The 18,693-nt window shown below is 44.0% G+C and overlaps 1 protein-coding gene across 1 annotated transcript; it reads right to left on the bottom strand.

The window, feature by feature from the left end:
- Nucleotides 1-551: 551 nt before the first annotated feature.
- Nucleotides 552-18,457, bottom strand: DHTKD1 (dehydrogenase E1 and transketolase domain containing 1). The gene is given in 18 exon segments (XM_061368093.1): nucleotides 552-1,097; nucleotides 1,811-1,896; nucleotides 2,391-2,560; nucleotides 3,632-3,714; nucleotides 4,067-4,231; nucleotides 5,203-5,309; nucleotides 6,201-6,351; nucleotides 6,728-6,867; nucleotides 7,569-7,653; nucleotides 8,819-9,131; nucleotides 9,935-10,133; nucleotides 10,824-10,995; nucleotides 11,792-12,061; nucleotides 12,369-12,563; nucleotides 14,354-14,565; nucleotides 15,398-15,553; nucleotides 18,093-18,159; nucleotides 18,161-18,457. Coding segments are annotated over 18 exon segments (2,760 nt in total). The 5' UTR covers nucleotides 18,248-18,457; the 3' UTR covers nucleotides 552-995.
- Nucleotides 18,458-18,693: the final 236 nt, after the last annotated feature.

Raw genomic sequence — 18,693 nt, 5'->3', positions numbered from 1 at the left:
ACTCTCCTGTGGAAGGAGTGGGACCTGCTCAGTTACCCAGGTGGAAAATTGCCTGCTGCATGTCCTCCAGGAGTAGAAGAAACAGAGTTAACCTCTAACTCAGCACATGCTCTGGCTCGTGCCTGGTAGCAGTTAGCCATCATGAAAGAATGGTGTTCTGCAGGCAATCTGCATCAGCAACACCCACAAAAGCTGCATTGAAGTTCTCCCTCCTGATGGCATACCTGGGGGCTTCACGGCCCATCCATGCAAAGGAGAACTTCCCAGGTACAAGGTAGTGTCACTCTTCAAGCCTCTAGAAACTTCTTTGACCTCTACAAAACATGGTTCTAAGACATGCCATGATCTCTGCAGCCTGCTTTTAGCCCTGCAAGCTTGATGTGAAAGTACTGCTTCTCCACATAAGAAAAACAGTGGTGCCTGAAGCCTTCCAGAGCCATCCAGCAATGTCCCCTCTAGGAATCCTGCTTCAGCCACTTGTACACCCATCAGCTATGCCCAGGTTTTATTCCTGGACCATAGGAAAAGAAACAAGAAAATCCACAACACTCTGCTAGAGAAATGTCTCTCTCCCAGGCATGGGGAAGCATTCATTGAACCAATCAGCACTAACACTTAGGTGGGAAGCAACTGTTTCCACACATGCAACTTCCCAGGAAACCATCAAGTGCAAGTAAGCAATCTGACACAAGGTATGTTACAGCCAGCCTCGTCCATCTGCCCCCTGGACTGGATTATTTTTATTTATTTAGACTTTTAATTAAAAGATATTGGTAGAAAATACTACAAGAGAATGAGCAGTATCTACAGTAACAGGCACCACCTCTCAGCTCTAGCTCTTCCTCTGTGTGAAAAACTGCTTCATTATTGCAGAACTTGATGGTTGTTTTTTTTTCATTTTGGAGAACTAAAAGGTCTTAAGGGTCTGTCTTTTGTTCTTCACAGGAGGAGACACCAACTATGACTGACACAGGAGTTGTCTGCCCACTGAAGACTTATATGAATGTCTTAGTAAGGATGTCTTCCTGCTGCTGGTGGTGCAGGGTTCCAATGCCAACTGCTGGGGCTGGTAAAGGAGGTCTGCTCACAAGGCGGAACTGTAATTGGAGTCAGGAGGAAATTGTTAATGGAGCATAAACACAGGATCACATCTCAAGGTCCTCTGATGCCATGGTGGTGTCTGCTGTCAGATACTGGGCAGTCCCAGATGGCAGTAATGCAGGAAATTATCCTGCATCTCCCAAAGACCACGGCTCCAAGAATACTGTAGTACAGACTCTGCCAGAGTAAACAGCAGTTTTGGGTTCTCCTTCTACTCACTTCAAGCATGTCGTTTCCTACCTGGGGTCTTTCATTATTCCATCTACTTTGACTAAATACCGGGTAAAAGAAAGCTCCAGTCCTGCTCACCACCACTAAAAGGTACTATAAAGAGTAAACTGAAAGACAGGAGACTTAGATTAGATCTTAGTCAGAAGTTCTCTGTGAGGATGGCGAGGCCCTGGAACAGGGTGCCCAGAGAAGCTGTGGCTGCCCCATCCCTGACAGCATTCAAGGTCAGGTTGGATGGGGCTTGGAAACCTGCTGTAGTGGAAGGTGTCCCTACCCATGGTGGGGGGTTGGAATTAGATGAGCTTTAAGGTCCTTTTCGACTCAAACTCTTATGTGATTCTAGAAGCAGCTTAAATTAGAACACAAATTTGGTTTAGGCATCAGGCTTAGGTTTTTTGTTTAAGCACCACAAAAGTTTCCATTCAAGGAGAACTTCCAACTTCCTTTTAAAAACTAAAACACCATGGGGACATCTTACCTTAAGGCCCAGCTGCTTTTCAAACCGTGGTGACACAAAGGACCATGGACCCATGTTCTCTGGTTCTTCCTGACTCCAGATGAAGGCTAAAGGAAGGATAAGGGTACATTGCAAACACTCAGATTTATCTTCTGAGCAGCTCAAGAATAGCTTTGTTTTTTGTAGCACCTCTGCCTTTTTTGTTTTGGCATTATCTGTGCAATCAAGGATTGCCAGATTAAATTCTCTTGCAGGTCACAGCTTGCTAAATTCAAACCAAAAGTAAGTCCACCATTAGGGTATAGTGTGGATATATTCTGCTTTTATACTGCCATTTTCAAAAGCTGCTTAAAGGACTGGACTGCAAAGATCAATGCAAAACCTGACCAAAATGCTTCTCCTGGATTTTTAGTAGTGTTTTATGGAAGGTAACGAAGTTTTTTTAGCACAAGTGGTAGATGTCTGTATTATCTCAGTCCAGAAACACTAAATGTATGGGAGGAAAGCTCAAAGAGGTAAAAGCCACTACAACTCTTCATCCTAAAAGGCAGGCAACACATTTAGTTCAGTGTAGAAACACAAAGGTAACCATCTGGCTGACCTTTTGCACGACTGTATTTGCCCAGCTCTTGCTGTAGAGCTTCCAGGGGGAAAGGACACAGTTCTTCAAGTCTCAGAATAGCCACATTGTGTTGTTTCAGTCCTAGTTTCTCTCTCTGCTTCACCAAAGCGTAGTAGTGCTTACCAGAACAGAGCACCACGCGGGTGACACTAAAGGGAAGTAAGAATGTTTCCGAGTTTAGCATTTTGCAGATACTCTATGCAGAACATTTTCACTCTTTCAATAAAAACAACCAGCCAAAGTTTAAAGACAACTTCACTGCTATCCTAGACCATCTTTCCTTTTCTTTGCCTTCCCCTCCCTCCTACTCCTCTCCAGCAGTTGGCCAACTAACCTTTGGGAGCAGTATGCCAAAGTCTGGAAGTCCTGTCCAGACTCAGTCAGTAGTCCTGAGAAAGTTACCTTACAGTGGGATTTATCTCTCTTAGCTTTAACAACCTAAAAATTAACCACCTAATTGAAGCTACTCATCTATGTGCTCTCTGTACAGAATATACCAGAGTGAGAGAAGCACCTCCAAAGGACAGTTCTCTTCCATGCCTGCTGGAGACACACAGTACCCTCCAGCAACAGGTGAGGTCCTGGCTGCCTGACCTTACTGGACAAAAGCAAGGAGCAACTTCAAAAGCAACTTCACCACACCACTTCAAGACACTTGAGATACTTCCAGCCTTTTGACTGTGGCTAAGGATGCAAACATCAGGGATGCTGTCAGACTTGGGTACCACTGGGACAAGGACCAGGTAAGAACCTTAGGAGGTAAAAAAAAGCCCAAAGGCCACAACTGCCCACTGTGAATAGTATTCTCTAATATCTGAAGAGAGATGCACAGGCAAAAGTTATTACTGCCTTCACTCCATCAGCCCAGGTGTTCCAACAGCACAAGAATTCTGCACCTCTTCATCACATCACAGCTGTTCCCAGTGACTGTCAGCTAATGGACATGGCATGGAACAGCACCATCAGATTAAGAACTATGGTCACAACTCCACGGCAGCAAGGGCCGAAGGCCAAGACACCTTACTATTGTGCAGACAGATATGGTAACTACCAACAAGTAAGCAGAAGAAAAGGAGAGAAACAAGTAAAACTAAGTCACCCCCTGCAAAACATTTTCCCCTGAAGTCACCTCTTTCATAGCACTTCAGACTTGAACTATCAGGTAAGACAAACGGAAAGGATAGCCTTTCTGAGCTTTTCCTCTCAGGAAGTTCAGCTACCTTTTAGGATCTACTGAGGAGTCACCAATGACAGGTTTGAAGGTTGTCCTCGGAGCCATTTCTTCAACACTCGATACAGCAGCCTGCATGGGCAAGAGCTGGAAGTTACCAAATCTTGCTGCCTCTTCCCTCAGGCCACAGCTGGGGAGAGGATACCAAGACAGGATTTTGGTAAGTACAAAAGATAGCATCTTCCCTCTCCCTCCTATTCCCAGTGACGAAGGCTGAGACGACAAGATTCTCAAGAACACCACCAGATCTAGAGTCAACCTTACTTCTGGCTCATATCCACCCAGCTTTAATACTTAACCTATCTAGCCCCAAACAGGCAAAACCCCATTGATCTGACCCCAAAACAGAGAGAGAACAAAGTGGAAGAGAACACAGAAAAGGAGGAAGAAGAAGAGGAAAAATGAAAATAAGTTTTCAGCTTACAGGGAGCCTGAGTAACACTTTTGGAGAAGCAACAATGAGAGGTTTCCTGAAGTTTCGGACCATTTGCCGCCGGAGTAAATGGAAATACTGTGCTGGGGTGGTGGGATGGACAACTGACATGTTCACCTGGTCTCCATCAACTCCCTCTTCTGAGCTGTCACACATCTGTACAAGGGGGAACACAGCAATATCTTGTCAAGAAGCAAGCAGTGAGCCAAATACACAAGAGGGAATCCAGGCACATAAGGCACACTAACTAGCATAGAAGAACAAATAGCTCAACTCAGACATTGATTGCAAGGGAAGAACAACCTCAGAGAAGAAATGGCTTCAGCATTTAACTGTAAGATTGTACCTGAACTGCCTCCTTCCAGCACACTGTAACCAGGGCATGACAGTTTTCCTAAGTGGTGAGGTCATGATTTCTTCCTCAGAACAGCAGCATTCCTTTAAACATGCTCAACCCCTTCCTTAAGCCATTACTCAGATGAGAAGGATTTCATTTACGTACTGTAGTCATAAGGGCACAACGGTGGATATTTAGTTGAGGGCTTTTTAAAATGTGACACAGGTTTACTAACTGGTATTTAATAGTGTCCAGCACCTGTTCGTATGATCTGTGAATGGCTGCTCAAAAGGGTGACTGACTGTTTCTGATGCCAATCCCCAAAATGTTTTCTATCGGAAGTGCTCATCAGAGGTCTGCTGTTCACAGTTCAGCAATTCTGGCTCGCTACTGGACTCTGTGGAACAGTGACATTGCTGAGGAGCAACAATGAGAACAAGGACAGTGGGCAGTACTGATGCATGTGGCACTAGGACTGTCTGCAGAGGGCACAGCACATCAGCAAGCACTATGCAGATCTCATGTTAGGAAACCTCATGTTGCCACACACCAAAGCTGCTTCCTCACCACATCTAGACCTACACCTTTCCATCACAGTTCCTGCTCTTCCTCCACTTTCAGGCCAGACTGTTCCTATCTCATCATGGTGGTATGATCCTGGTATATCACCCGCTTCTGATGTCACTAGCAGGTACATCAGGAACGGGACATTTTGCAGCAAGACTCACAGAACACTGATTGTCAGTGCTGTGATGGGGGATATGTGAACCTAAGAGGTGTGGTGGGGTACCTGTAGGAAACGTTCCATCCGGCAGGACGAGTGCTCAGGGCCTGCACCATCGTAGCCATGGGGAAGCAGAATCACTATCCCACTCTGCAGAAGCCATTTGGCCTCACCTGAAAACACACAATGAGGAGGAAAGAAAACATAATGTCCACAGAACATACAGCCACAAAACACATAAATCTGCATAAACTACTCAGGTTTTAGTACTCAGCTAATTTCCACTCATTACCTACAAGCCTGAAGCACGCTGCTAGTGTTTTGCCATGGGATTCCCAGCAGTGAAACAGCACACATAAAATGACCCGACGTTATCATGTAACTTTGGGCTTCCAGAAGACCGAGCTACTTCAGGGATTACACTCCAATCCAGAAGGTAACTCATCCCAGCTTCAAACACATGGTGAAGGCAGGTGGGCTAAGACAGCCTCTGAGTTTCCATCTGTGATTACAGAGGGAATGCCAGAACTCTGGGAACCTACATACAAATATCCCACTCCAGAAACACCTTTGCATTTCCTCAGCATGTTCCAGCTCAGAGAGATCTTCTATCTGAGCACTCAGAAAACATGCTACAGTCAAACTCAGAGGCTGGTTGTAAGGCATTGTTGTGGGGCTGGTTTGTTGTAAATAATCACAATTTTCCTTCTGTATTGCTTCAGAAATTTTTCAGATGCCTTGTGAAGGAAAGGTTCAGCCTAAAAAGCTATCAACCATAATACACACAGTAAAATAAAGCTGGGGGGGTGAGAAAGAAAGGCTGTTAATATAATCAACTGTCATTTTGGAAGGACTGTTTCTGCCAAAGGTGGGTGACTTTCATTTTAGATGGACTGTCTCCAGAGGAAAGCTGCACAGAAGTCAGGACTCACAAGCTCACAAGACTTTTTCAGAAAACAGAATTCTTTTCTCAACATGGTGCCCTTTTACTTTAAAGATGAAGTATTTTCTAAAAATGTGCTTAGTAAATGATTTTAAAATATATTAGCTCCTTGTCCACTCACCTCCAGAGATGAAAGTGTCAAATATTATCTGGGCTCCATTAAAGAAGTCTCCAAATTGAGCTTCCCAAATTGGCAGTAACTTAGGGCTCTCAATACTCATTCCATATTCAAAACCAAGTACAGCTTCTTCAGACAAGGGACTGTTACTCACCTAACAAAAGGAAATTGTTGGGAAGGGTGGGTGAGGAAGAAGACAACCCCAGGTTAAGAACCTTTGGAACCAGGCACATCAGAGCTAAGCACACCAAGGACATATACTCCTAAAGGCAATTGATGGTCACCTCTTGGTTTTCCTTTTGAATGAAGACACTGAGGGGAAAAGAATAATAGCTGATCTCTCAAGAAAAAGGAAAATCCCTTGTTAAAGAGGATAACTACAAAGAATGTGGGGGCCCTGACAGTTTCTACTCTCTGTATCTGGTGGTTGCCAGAACATAGAGGCTACCTACACGTCTCAGCAGCTTTGACATACACATTCTCTTTCAGCATAACTTGAAGCAGGTTGTCTTCTGGACCACAGAACGTACCTCTAGGAAACCTTTCTGGTCTGGGGACATATGATTCAGGGGAATGTAGGTATCATCTGTTTCTTGGCAAACCAGCATTGCATGGCGTTGGCTAAAGGTTCCTCTGCCAACATCTTGTCCGCTTAGTCTGACATTAAACCCTTGCCAAGCAATAAAACAAAACACTGGATTAGCAAGTCATGTAAAAAGAAAACATGCAGAACAACAACTCCCCACTTCTAAAACATTACTTCTCTTGCTATGTCTCTTCTTTGATTTCCCCTCGTCAGCAACATCAAATACAAGATGGAATTCTTATCCAGCAGCAGCTCCAACTCCCAAGATGTGGGATGTGCCTACAGAGAGGCTCAGACACTTCTCTTTTCTCCTCTCTGCAGCCAAGAATTATTTTGTGGTAAATGGTTCAATTTACAGAAGCAAACTGCAAGAAGTGTGTATTCTGTATCATATGTAAATGGAGATATGAATTCAGGCTAGAGCAGATGGAAAAGAAGTAGCAGCATGAAAAACTCTCTAGAAGTATCTGGGAGGCCCCACTGATGGCAGCTGCATTGCTCATGTGCTTAGCTCTACACATAGATGGTTTTGGGGAGTTTTTGGGGGGCAGCAGTAATTCGTTAAGACATTTAGTACTCAATCCACAATTAGTGACATACAGGATTCATATTTACCTTCTCCTACTACCATGCAAATGCTAATTGCCAAATTTATATCAATCAGCTCAATCTTTAGACTTAGAACACGCTAAGAAGTATAACGTTAGACTTTACTGACATCAAAGCACAAACGTTAGACTTTATTGACATCAAAGCACACGGCCTGCTGTCTCGAAGTCTCTTACCTTGGCACAGCAGAGAACCAAATGCTAAAGTTTCAGCTGTTGCCCAGTCCAGCTTTTTTCCTTCCTCCATTTTCTGAACTCTTGACTAAACAAGTAAACAACACAGAAAAGTTACTCTATTGCCTTTTTCCACCTGTAGCTCTTCTGGTGGCACAGATCAATAGCAGAAGCTATGAAAGAAATAACATGCCATAGAGAGAAATGCTGTATTCCTGCAGCCACCTTAGGAATGGTATACACACAGTCTTAGCTCAGATCATCCTGCAGCAGGTTGCCCTCTGTGATCCTGAGGATCACAGAGCCATGGATGACCCCGGTGTTCACATACCAGTCAACACATTGTGAACTGACAAATGAGATCTTAGCCTGAAACTGCTAAATATCTCAGCACAGAGTGTGCTCTTGACAGACTTTTGGTTTCCCTGGTTAGCAGTGCAGAAATACACCAGGTCAATGTATTTCAGTCTCCAGTATTCTGCTCTGTTCTCGCCTGCAGAAATGCAGGCAAAAAAAATCATAAGAACATCGGTCATCCCAAATACCCAACTCACGGCCTCTCTGCAGCTGCCAACCAGACACTTGCACGTGGTCAGCACCCAGAAATGTTCACAGCCCCAAACCAATCCAATTCCTGCACACCCACCTAGCAGCTACCAAAAGCTGTCTGTCAAACTTGACCACGTGTTTATGCTTACATTTGTATATACAAAACATGAACACTCACTACTGGCTCTAGGAACTGTGTGCACCATAACCAAATTACTGATTCATTCTCTCATAAAGCACTCATTATAATCATAGAGTGCATCATGGAATCACAGAATCATAAAATCATAGAATGGTTTGGGTAGGAAGGCACCTTTAAAGCTCATGTAGTCCAACTCCCCTGCAGTAAGCAGGGACATCTTCAACTAGATAGCTATATACATGAGCTAGATAACTATATAAATGATAGTAACTAATCATAATAGCTTCTATTATTTGTGTTTTCTATAAGCTTTTTTATTCATTGCAACCAAATATGGTTGAAATAACAGAAGTATGTGGTCAGATCTGGAGGAGAGGACATGTCTGTCTTCAAAACCAGAAGGAAAATGGTATAATCCCAGCTTTGAAAAGAGAGCAAGCTGTTTATCCTAAAGAATACTATGCTCTTCTCTAACTGGCAGCCTTGCAGTGTTTAGAGTTTTTCCTATAACAGGTTGTATCTTTCAGCATCAGGACTAGAAGCATCATTACGCTCTCTGGACCTGTGCATAGGTCTTCAGAAGATGGCTGTGCATCTGGAGTTCTTCAGGCACCTCTACAGACTTGGCTCCAATAAACTGCAGGAGAGGTACAGGCATCCCTGTGTCCCAAGTTGTGATTGTAGCAGAAGGCTCAACGAAGCCTTTCCATTGAGCCTGCAGGTTGGTAGGAGGTGGGCTATATAAAGTCGTGTTGGTGAGATGATCATTCAATTTAGAGTAGTATGTTGTCTTTATCTCAGACACTTCAACCTCAGTCATGAGCCCAGCAGCAATGAGGTGTTCTGCATATGTGTCCGGGATACTCTTACGCGATCTGTCAGGGAAGGAAATAAACTGCATGCACTTTGAGCCTGAAAACAATATCACTGCAGAACAAGGAAATACCATCTTACTACTGTCACGTACTATGGAAAACTAAAATATAAAGTATGTCCTGGTGCATTATACTCATTTGCATCAAATTTGTTTTCCTGGCACCTCCAGAAAGATAATAATTCTCTCTTGGATATGTGCTTTACCGTTCTTTATTTTAAAAAGTGCCTGTAGTTCACAGTTAGAAGTAAAAGGAAGTCAAACAAACCCTCCCAGTTAGACTGACTCTGTGCTATCATGCGTATTTTCTTCAGTCAAATTGACAGTAGAATTTCAGTATTAGCTGAGAATCAAGCCATCCATCCCATAAATGCTTCACCTAAAACACCAGAATTCACTGGCCAATAAATTTTCATGTGTATTTTAATCTGGGGATAAGGAAATAATCTGAATACATTTAAATACTTGTCAAGATGAGTCCCCATTGGAATCAGCAGAACCAGGCAAAGATGAGACGAACATTGTACTGGTTTCCTGCCCCCTCTTCCACATTATATACACAGAAGATAATGGGACACACAAGACATCTTTGCCTTCTGATTACTAGCAACCATGAGCTGGAAATTCAAGGGCTATGTACAAGACTGCTCCCCAAGAGGCATCAAGCTACATATTCAAGAACTCCCACCTTAGCCAAGGGCTGCTGACAGCGTAGCTCCACTTACATAAATACTTGTCAGTAAGGCAAAGAATCTTCATTATGAAGTAGGTTTTGGGTTCCCCATCAGGTGATGCTGCCCTTACCTGATGATTCTGTACATGCTGGGATTTGTGAAGAACGGCTCATCAAGTTCATTGTGGCCCCACTGCCTGTAGCACAGCAGGTCAACTATCACATCCCTGCGGAATTGGCGTTGGTACTCAACAGCCAGTCGTGTGGCACGGACAACTTCTTCGGGATCATCCCCATTCACATGGATAACTGCACATCCAACAATTTTACCTGCCAGGGAATCAAAACATAAAAGAAATTGCACCCAACTCCTTCCAAAGAAAGCTGACATACACCTACTGTGCCAAAAACTACAGACAACTCATGCAAGTGTATTTAACAGAAACAAATCTACAAAAGATGCTCTCTGAGACAAGAGCTAGGATAAGCTGTAGGCGTCTTCCCTGAGAGAAAGTGCAGTTAGTTCAAACCGTTGTGATAGTTTGAGCACAACTTTTTTACCAGCACTAATTTCCCCAACACTTTCTCTACACAGTTCCTGCATCTTATTAATATGCATGGAGTATGTGGGGAATTGGAGTTTTGTTTCCTTCTTATCCTAAGCTATCCCTAATATGAATTCAAAGCTGGAAAGGGACTTTTGACAAGGGCATGTAGAGATAGGACAAAGGGGAATGGCTTTAAAGTGGAAGAGGATAGATTTAGATAAGACATTCATAAGAAATTCTTCCCTGTGAGGGTGGTGAAACACTGGCACAGATTGCCCAGAGAAGCTGTGGCTGCCCCATCCCTGGCAGTGTTCAAGGCCAGGCTGGACAGGGCTTGGAGCAATCTGCTCTAGTGGAAAGTGTCTCTGACCATGGCAGGGGGTTGGAACTGGATGAGCTTCAGGGTCTCTTCCAACCCAAACCATTCTGTGATTCTATAATGATTCTATGACTCTAATTCAACTATACATACCAATATCACTACAGTACAGAGACGATCTTCCTCTCTCTGGAGGAGTAGTATAGCCCAGCTGGTTATTAACAATCAGGTGGATGCTCCCACCAACTCTGAAATGTGGTAGATTAGAAAGGGTCAGTGTTTCAGGAACAATCCCTTGCCCAGAAAAGGCAGCGTCACCATGCACCTACATTAGGGAACAAGATGGAAAAATTTCATTAGAAAACACTGGGGGAACAGAAAATCAAATCCATAACTCATTAAGACAGACCTTTTACGTTGAGTAGGTAGAACAGTTTCAGCTGGATGCACTTCTTAACTCCTTTCAGACTTCTCTTCTAATGACTTAAGAGTTTACTTAGGCTTATTGCTAACACAAGGTCATAGCAGTCAACATCTGTACATGACTGCCTGATGTAATCCCTGCCTGGAACTGACCTATAATCTGTTGCAGTTGCCCCACCAGTGTATAGATGACTGCAAGTATCATGGCTATAGCAAAGCTGCAGCAGTCAGTAGCAAGTCACTGACCACTGAACAAAAGAGAGACAGTCACCACAGCATTCACTACATGCTTTGCTTGAAAGTTAAATGCTAGTGAACTGGGACTAACGCCTACTCCCACCTGGTGATAACTCTTCTCCCATTTAATTTAAAAGGCAGTTAACAGCGGTGGTTTAAATACAAAAGTGGTCTGTGAGGAAAAGCACATGTGGTTCTCAATGCAGAGTATTATTAAAATAAAGGAAGGTAGCAGAATCAGTTCTTCTGAAAACCTAGAAGTAGAATTGTTTAAATGTCAGTGTCAACACACATGTCACCTGGAAATCTTCCTCACCCCCTTCTTTCTCATAAAGGGGATCCCAGTTCTTGATACTCTACATTAATTCACTTTTGACTGATATTTCTGTATACACCACCTCCTTTCACATGCTAGTCCAGAAAGTCTTACAAAGATCAGTTACAAATTGTAAGCAAAATACCTGCAGGCAAATAACTTTGTCTCCAGGCTGTGCAGAGCTCTCCGGTGAGTAATCTCCATCAAGCAGAGTCTGTTGCCTTCCTCGTGTCTTGCCCATGGCCACTGGATTAATGGCTTCTAAATGTGAGGGGTTAGGTAGCAAGGTGACATGCACAGGCCTGTGGGAACCGAAGTCAAGATCTACAGAAGACGTCAGGTGGGAAAGAACATCCCCAATGGCTGCTGAATTATCTGGGAACTCACTCAAACCACGCATCTTCCGGAACATGAGCTGCATGGAAACACATCTGGTTAAAATGCCTTTTCAGATTCATTGACGCATTGAAAGAAAAGCATTTATAGAACCTACTCCTGAAATTGCAGGATGCTTTTGGTAAGAGCACATAAATCCCTTCATTAGAGTTCTTTTAACAGTCTCCTGCAGACATTTGGCTGAAGTGCTGAGAGGAGGGGAAAACACTCTCACACAGCTAACTTTTATTGCTCCAGCATTTGCAACATGACAAACTTCTGGAGTTTTATTCTATTGCAAATAAACCTGACATAAAACAACTGCCAATGAGATTATAAATCTTTACCTCAGGTGGAAGCTGAAGTAAACCTGTGAGAAGATTAAGTCTTCCACGATGAGGCATTCCAAGAATAATATCTGTCACCCCACTGTATGCACACATCTTGAACAATTCGTGGAAGAAACCCATCATGCTCTCTGCTCCTTCACCACCATAACGCTTCACTGTGGCAAACTTTGTGGCTAAGAAGTGATCAAACTCCTATTAAAACCAGGAAAGGTTCAGCATTAGGCTATTTTAAGCAGCAGTCTTCTGTTTATAAAATTGAAATATAATGTTTGTACCTTTAAGGCATTCAAACCTAAGCATTCCCCTAGAAAGTCTCAGTCATTCTCCACCCACAGAGTCTAAGAACAAAAGTTATGGTGACTACAAGAAATCAGTGCTTCTCTTCTCTTGAGCAGAAAAATGTTGGATTGAGGACCAAACTTTCTCCGTCTAACATGGAAGGAGATGCATGAACAAACACATCACCAGAGCAATTTACAAATTTCTTGATAATTTAGCTATTTTGGGTCAAAATTAAGGTATTCTTTTACAGTACAGACCTTTAACTATCCTGAGATGCAAAGTGCTGGGAAGCACAACATTCCAGTTGATTACTATTAGACATAGTCCTTAGTACACAGGTCGAAGAATGCTTGAGAGAAGGAAAAGAAACCAATCTATATTTACATCATCTTCCTCTCACTTCACTCCACTCATCTAATCCTAGAGAGCTCTCTAAGTGACAAAGTTTTGGAAGCACCGGATGTGTCTGTAGTGTTTTACAACTGAAGACTGAAAATAAACGAAGGCTGTAAGCAAAGACTGAGCCACAGCCAAAGATCTGAGCCAACTGCTCAACACCTTCTACTTAAGCAACGTTTAGTTCTAAAGAATAATGTATAAAAAACTAATCACACACAGAAGCAGTTTTTCCTGTCAACGTTAAATTCTACACTTTAAGTATACTTCTGGACATACTGAAATCACATCAAAGTCCCAATTTCAACCTCCTGTGTCACCCTCAAATTCCTCCAACTGCCAAAGAGACAAGAAAAATACAAAATGTGCCATATATTTCTGTTTAGTCATTGGTAAATATTACATTTAACACTCCTTCCACTTGGAAAACTGGAAACAGGGACACCTTCACAGATCCTGCTCTTCTACCTTTCCATCCTTCTGGATAACACAGGGAGAAAAGGGAGTGGGGGCTGGAGAAATAAAAATATTCACACTACCGAAGTATTGGAATAAATTTTCTCTAAACATTTTGCAAGTACATAAGTCTTTCACTTCCGTACAGAATTAATTGAACAAAGGCTCCTTTGCAGAAAAACAGCATCGATACCAGTGCTACATGGCTAACACCTCTGTCCAACTCTGTTTTGTTCTCCCAAAACCTTAAGAGACATCATACTTTAAAGGTAGTATAACAGATTATCATGAGGGTGAAAGGAAAACAGAACAGCTACATTAAAGCACAAAATGTCACAGAGCTCTGCCCAACCTTACCTTCCCAGCAGTAACATTTAATATAAGCTGTCAGATCAGCCTAAGAGAATCTCACTTTTGAAGACTGATTACTCATGGGTTTAAAGGGCCATTATTTGTGTTTCTGGATGATAAAGACCATGTGTTACAAGAATCCATATTACACACAATATATGTTCTAATTAGTTCTAAAAGCCTTTGGGGTTTGTAACTGGCTGGAAATATTTTCCTAGAAATAATTTCCAGAGTACTCAATACAAACCAAAAGGTATCACTATTTGTTTCAATAATGGGTGCTAAGCAGGTACAGCAACAACCTCCACTAAGTGCTATACACTGCGTTTGTGTATAGCACTTCTTCAAGCAAAACCTTGTACTTCTCCTCTTGCACACACTGTCAAAGCCTTTCAGGAAAGTGATTGTTCCTTTCCTGCATGAATAATGTCTGGAGCATTAAAGGGCTCACAACAGACTTCATGCCTATCACAATCCAATAGCAGCGAACAAAGCACCTGGGACTCCAACATCAGTTTGCACAGGTGTTTCTTCTCTTCAGGTGTAAATGCTTCTTGTTTTAGCTCTTCAAACCTTTTAGCAAACCATTCTCTCTCCTCCAAAGTTGGAAGCTGGCTTGTTTCTATGGAAATATGCCCACAGAATATATGGTCCAGGTAAGCCAACACATCCTCTAGGGAAGCCTCTTCTTTTCCCATGCTTAGAAGCCCTGGTGGGAAATAAACGTTTTTAGCTCTCTGGGGGAGGAGGGAGAAGCACTGAGACCAAAACTGTTGTCCTGCAATTACATTAACATTTTGAGTGTATAAATTAATGTCTTGTCTTCCTTTCCTTCACTTTAAAGCAAAACTCAAATCATTTTATGTGCACACTTCAGGGTTACTCAGATGAGGGTCTCTTGCTTATTTATGAGTAAGGTACTCAAAATCATGAGCTATATTGTGCTTATTTATGAGTAAAATGCTCAAAATTATTACAGGTAAAGTGCTCAAAATGTCTTTCTGAAAGAGTTTACTATGAATGACCCAAAGCCCCTGTTTTTGTGACTCAGTACAGCACTCAGTATCTCCTGGCTCAGACAGATGAGCTCCAGTCCAGGTGCATCACAAGTACATAAGCACCTGTTTTGCAGGTGGAGAAAATAAAGCACAGAGAGAGACCCTCCTTTGTTCAAGGCCACAGCAAGAATCTAAGAGATCCAAAAGACAAGTCTTGACTTCTGCCCCAGTGCCCTGACAGCTGCACTACAGTGTTAAGTATTATAGTAAACCACAGAATGTTACAGCAACACAAGAAATTAATGTGTAATCTCAGGAGCTGTAAGAACAAGAAAGAATTTTCATGATTTCCAAAGACGCTAGAAGGTAGCCACGCATTACACCATTTCTGCAACATATAAATAAGCTGAAGTTAACAATTTTCAGTCCAACAGTTCACTACTGATTAAGCCATCACTCAATATTTGGCTCTTCTGCAGAGGCCACAGCCTCTCAATAAATCACCCCTGAAGAGAACTTGCTGTGCCAAGGCTGCAGACATACCTGTAGTAATGAGAGGCCCCTGAAGAACATCAGTCAGTTCCTGGATTTCGGGTACTGTGTTCATAACAGCTTGGCCAGCAAACAGTGGGTTTATTTTGGCTGCCTTATGGCCATGTTCAGTGTATGCGGTTATTAAACGAGCAAGAGCATGGTCAACTGAAACAAAAATAAAGCAGAACAGTACCATATACGTGCTTATACTTCATCCATTTACAGCACAAATACAGGAGTAATCTGTTCACTGATAATCATCAAGATTCTGGCTGCAAAGAAAGTTCTTCTAAGCAGTTTTCACCTTATCATCCCACAACAGCTCCCATCATTAAACTGCTAAATCTGCTCACCCATCCAATTCTCAAGTGAGTGTACTCCTGATTTCCCCCACAGCTGCCCTCATAGTTAGGCTCCTGTAAACATATGCAAAACTACTTCATTTTCATAGAATCATATCATAGCATCCTTCCACCAGAGCAGGTTGCTCCAAGCCCCTGTGTGCAACCTGACCTTGAACACTGCCAGGGATGGGGCAGCCACAGCTTCTCTGGGCACCCTGTGCCAGCAACTCAGCACCCTCATAGTAAAGAACTACTTTCTTATATCTAACCTTAATCTCCCGTCTTCCAGTTTAAAGCCATTCCCCATGTTTCATTCTTACATGCCCTTGTAAAAAGCCCCTCTACAGATTTCTTGTCAGCCCCTTTAGGCACCAGAAGCTGCTTTAAGGTCTCCCTGAAGCCTTTCATACTCCAGGCTGAACAAGCCCAACTCTCAGCCTGTCTTCGTATGAACATCCATAGGAAACTTGCTTTGAATCTCTTTACAACAGGTACATCCAACTTGAGAATGGTACACTACCAGTCTGCAAAGTCTTATTTCCTCAACCAACTCCATCATACCAGTTAGGCTTCCCTGTTCCTTGCTGATAGGAGGATAAGGTCTTAACAATAAGGTGCTATGAATTCAAACAACAAAAAAATCTTGCATCTTCAGATGCCACCACCCAACAGCACATGCATGTGCTGAGCCAGGCATACTAAAAACTAATTTGCAGACATGTTTTTCAACACACACCAGCAACACACAGTTACAACCATTTCACATCAACGTCAAAACCACTACTGACATATGCAAAACTGAGCCAGCTCAAAGGTCATGTACACAACGTTACCGTCACAGAGGACACGTCACAGACCAGTCGATAAACTGTACACCAATCACAGCAAGAATCTGCTACAAATAAATGATATGAACCAGTTAATAAAGCATTTCTAATGTCCATGCTGATAAAAAAGTGTGCTGTGTTCGGTCTGAGGACTTTCATTTTCTAAACCAATGTGACTTCTGACACCACTTCACAAAGTTATTTCTCTGATACTCATATTTCCATTGCTAGCACTCCGCTCCAGCTATTACATTCATCCAGTCCGCCTATTCAAATCTAGTCCTTTTCTGTAACAGGTTCTGCAATTTAAGAGCAGAACCTTTACATCTCCCATGTGCCAAAAACACCTTAACATCTCAGCAAGAAAGTCCTTTAAAGCAATTTAAAACTATGATTTAACAGTATATTAACCCTTTACATGCTTAACAAAGAGGCTGCTTAGAGATGGGACTCAGCATCCAGGAGATAACAAACTGGTTTCACTCCTGCTTGTGTGCCATTGGCTTAATTCCTACAGCTTCCTGAAGTGTTAATGCAGGGATGACACTCCTACCCTTGAGAGTTTTCTGCTTGAAGTTATTTTTCTACTATAAAACTGAGCTGAAAGCATCAACAGGAGACAGTTAATCTGTACTCAGCTATTCAAATACTCAGCTAGTTCAAGCACCTCAGTGGGCTGGAGCAGCTCTGCTCTGAAACCAGGCTGAGAGAGCTGAGCTGGTTCAGCCTGGAGAAAAGAAGGCTCCTTAAGAGGAGACCTCAGAGCAGCTCCAGTGCCTAAAGGGGCTACAGGAAACCTGGAGAGGGGCTTTGGACAAGGGCCTGTAGGGACAGCACAAGGGGAATGGCTTTAACCTGACAGACGGGGCACTGAGATGAGCTCTTAGGCAGAAGCTCTTCCCTGTGAGGGTGCTGAGGCGCTGGCACAGGGTGCCCAGAGAAGCTGTGGCTGCCCCATCCCTGGCAGTGTTCAAGGCCAGGTTGCACACAGGGGCTTGGAGCAACCTGCTCCAGCGGAAGGTGTTCCTGCCTGTGGCAGGGGTTGGAGCTGGAGGAGCTTTAAGACCCCTTCCAACCCAAACCAGTCTGTGATTCTATTAATATAAACAAAGAAAACCACAGGGGCATGGTACGGGTACTTTTAGGAGCAGTAAAACTCCACACGAGCCCATCACTGAGTTAACTCCCGCAGAGGGTGCACTCACACTCACTTCAGCCCCTGAAGCTGGGCTCGCTACCACCAGACTTCCAGGCTTCGCGGGCCGGATCCAGGCGCCCTCAGCCCCTTAAGTACAAAGCCCTTCAAACCGAAGTTTCAGCGCCCTCGGAGCTGGTGCTTCTCAGGGTCCGCGGGGCCGTCACCCCTCTGCAGCGAGCACGGGGCTGCCCAGGGAGGCCCGACCCACCCCGTCAGAACCCAGCTCCCTCCGAGCCGCGGCGGGACGAGCGGCACCCCCTCTCCGGGGCACGTCCCGCCGCCCTCCCCTCAGCGCAGTCCCGGTGGGAATGGAGTTGGGGACGGGGGTGCCCGACCTGCTCTGCCGCTTGCCCCTGCACCGCGCAGCTCCGCCGTCCGCCTGCTGACCGCTTTCCGCGGCTTAGTAGCCGTAGACACCGCGCTCGGTGTGGTACCAACGCCTCAGGCCGCCCCGCCACAGAGCGCAACGCACAGACCCCGCCGCCGCCATCGCTGCCCTCCGCCTACCGCCGGCCCCGAGGCCGCCACCACCCCCGAGAGAGGCGGAGCCGCCGCTTCCCGCCCCGCGCCCGCAGCCTGAGGTGGCCCGTGAGGGGCCGGTCCGTGTGCACGTCCGCTAGCTCCGACCGCCCAGGTGCTTCTTAGAGCCCTTCAGCACCTGCAGGAGCGTATTGCAGCATGCCCCATTGGAAGTGCCTAAGCTTCCTATGAAACGCTCTCCTGAAATGTTATCACAGCTTAATCCTCAGTGTATGGTATTCTGGGGAGAGGTTAGATTGGGAAAGACATAATAACCGCATCTCCTCTGGAAAATCTACCAAAAAAAAGGCATGAGTTATAGAGAAACAAAGTTTTAACAAAATCTAAAAGCTTCATCTAAAGACTTCAGGTGCCTGTGAACCATTTCCACACATGAATCAGAGTTCATTGAGTCAT

This window comes from Neopsephotus bourkii, unplaced genomic scaffold (genome assembly GCF_033783945.1).
Source record: "Neopsephotus bourkii isolate Nb327-2 ecotype Australia unplaced genomic scaffold, CSIRO-AGI_Nbou_v1 NB_1423, whole genome shotgun sequence".
Classification (NCBI taxonomy): Eukaryota; Metazoa; Chordata; class Aves; order Psittaciformes; family Psittacidae; genus Neopsephotus; species Neopsephotus bourkii.
Note: the sequence above shows the minus strand (reverse complement) of the source record. Positions and strands in the feature narration are given on the sequence as shown.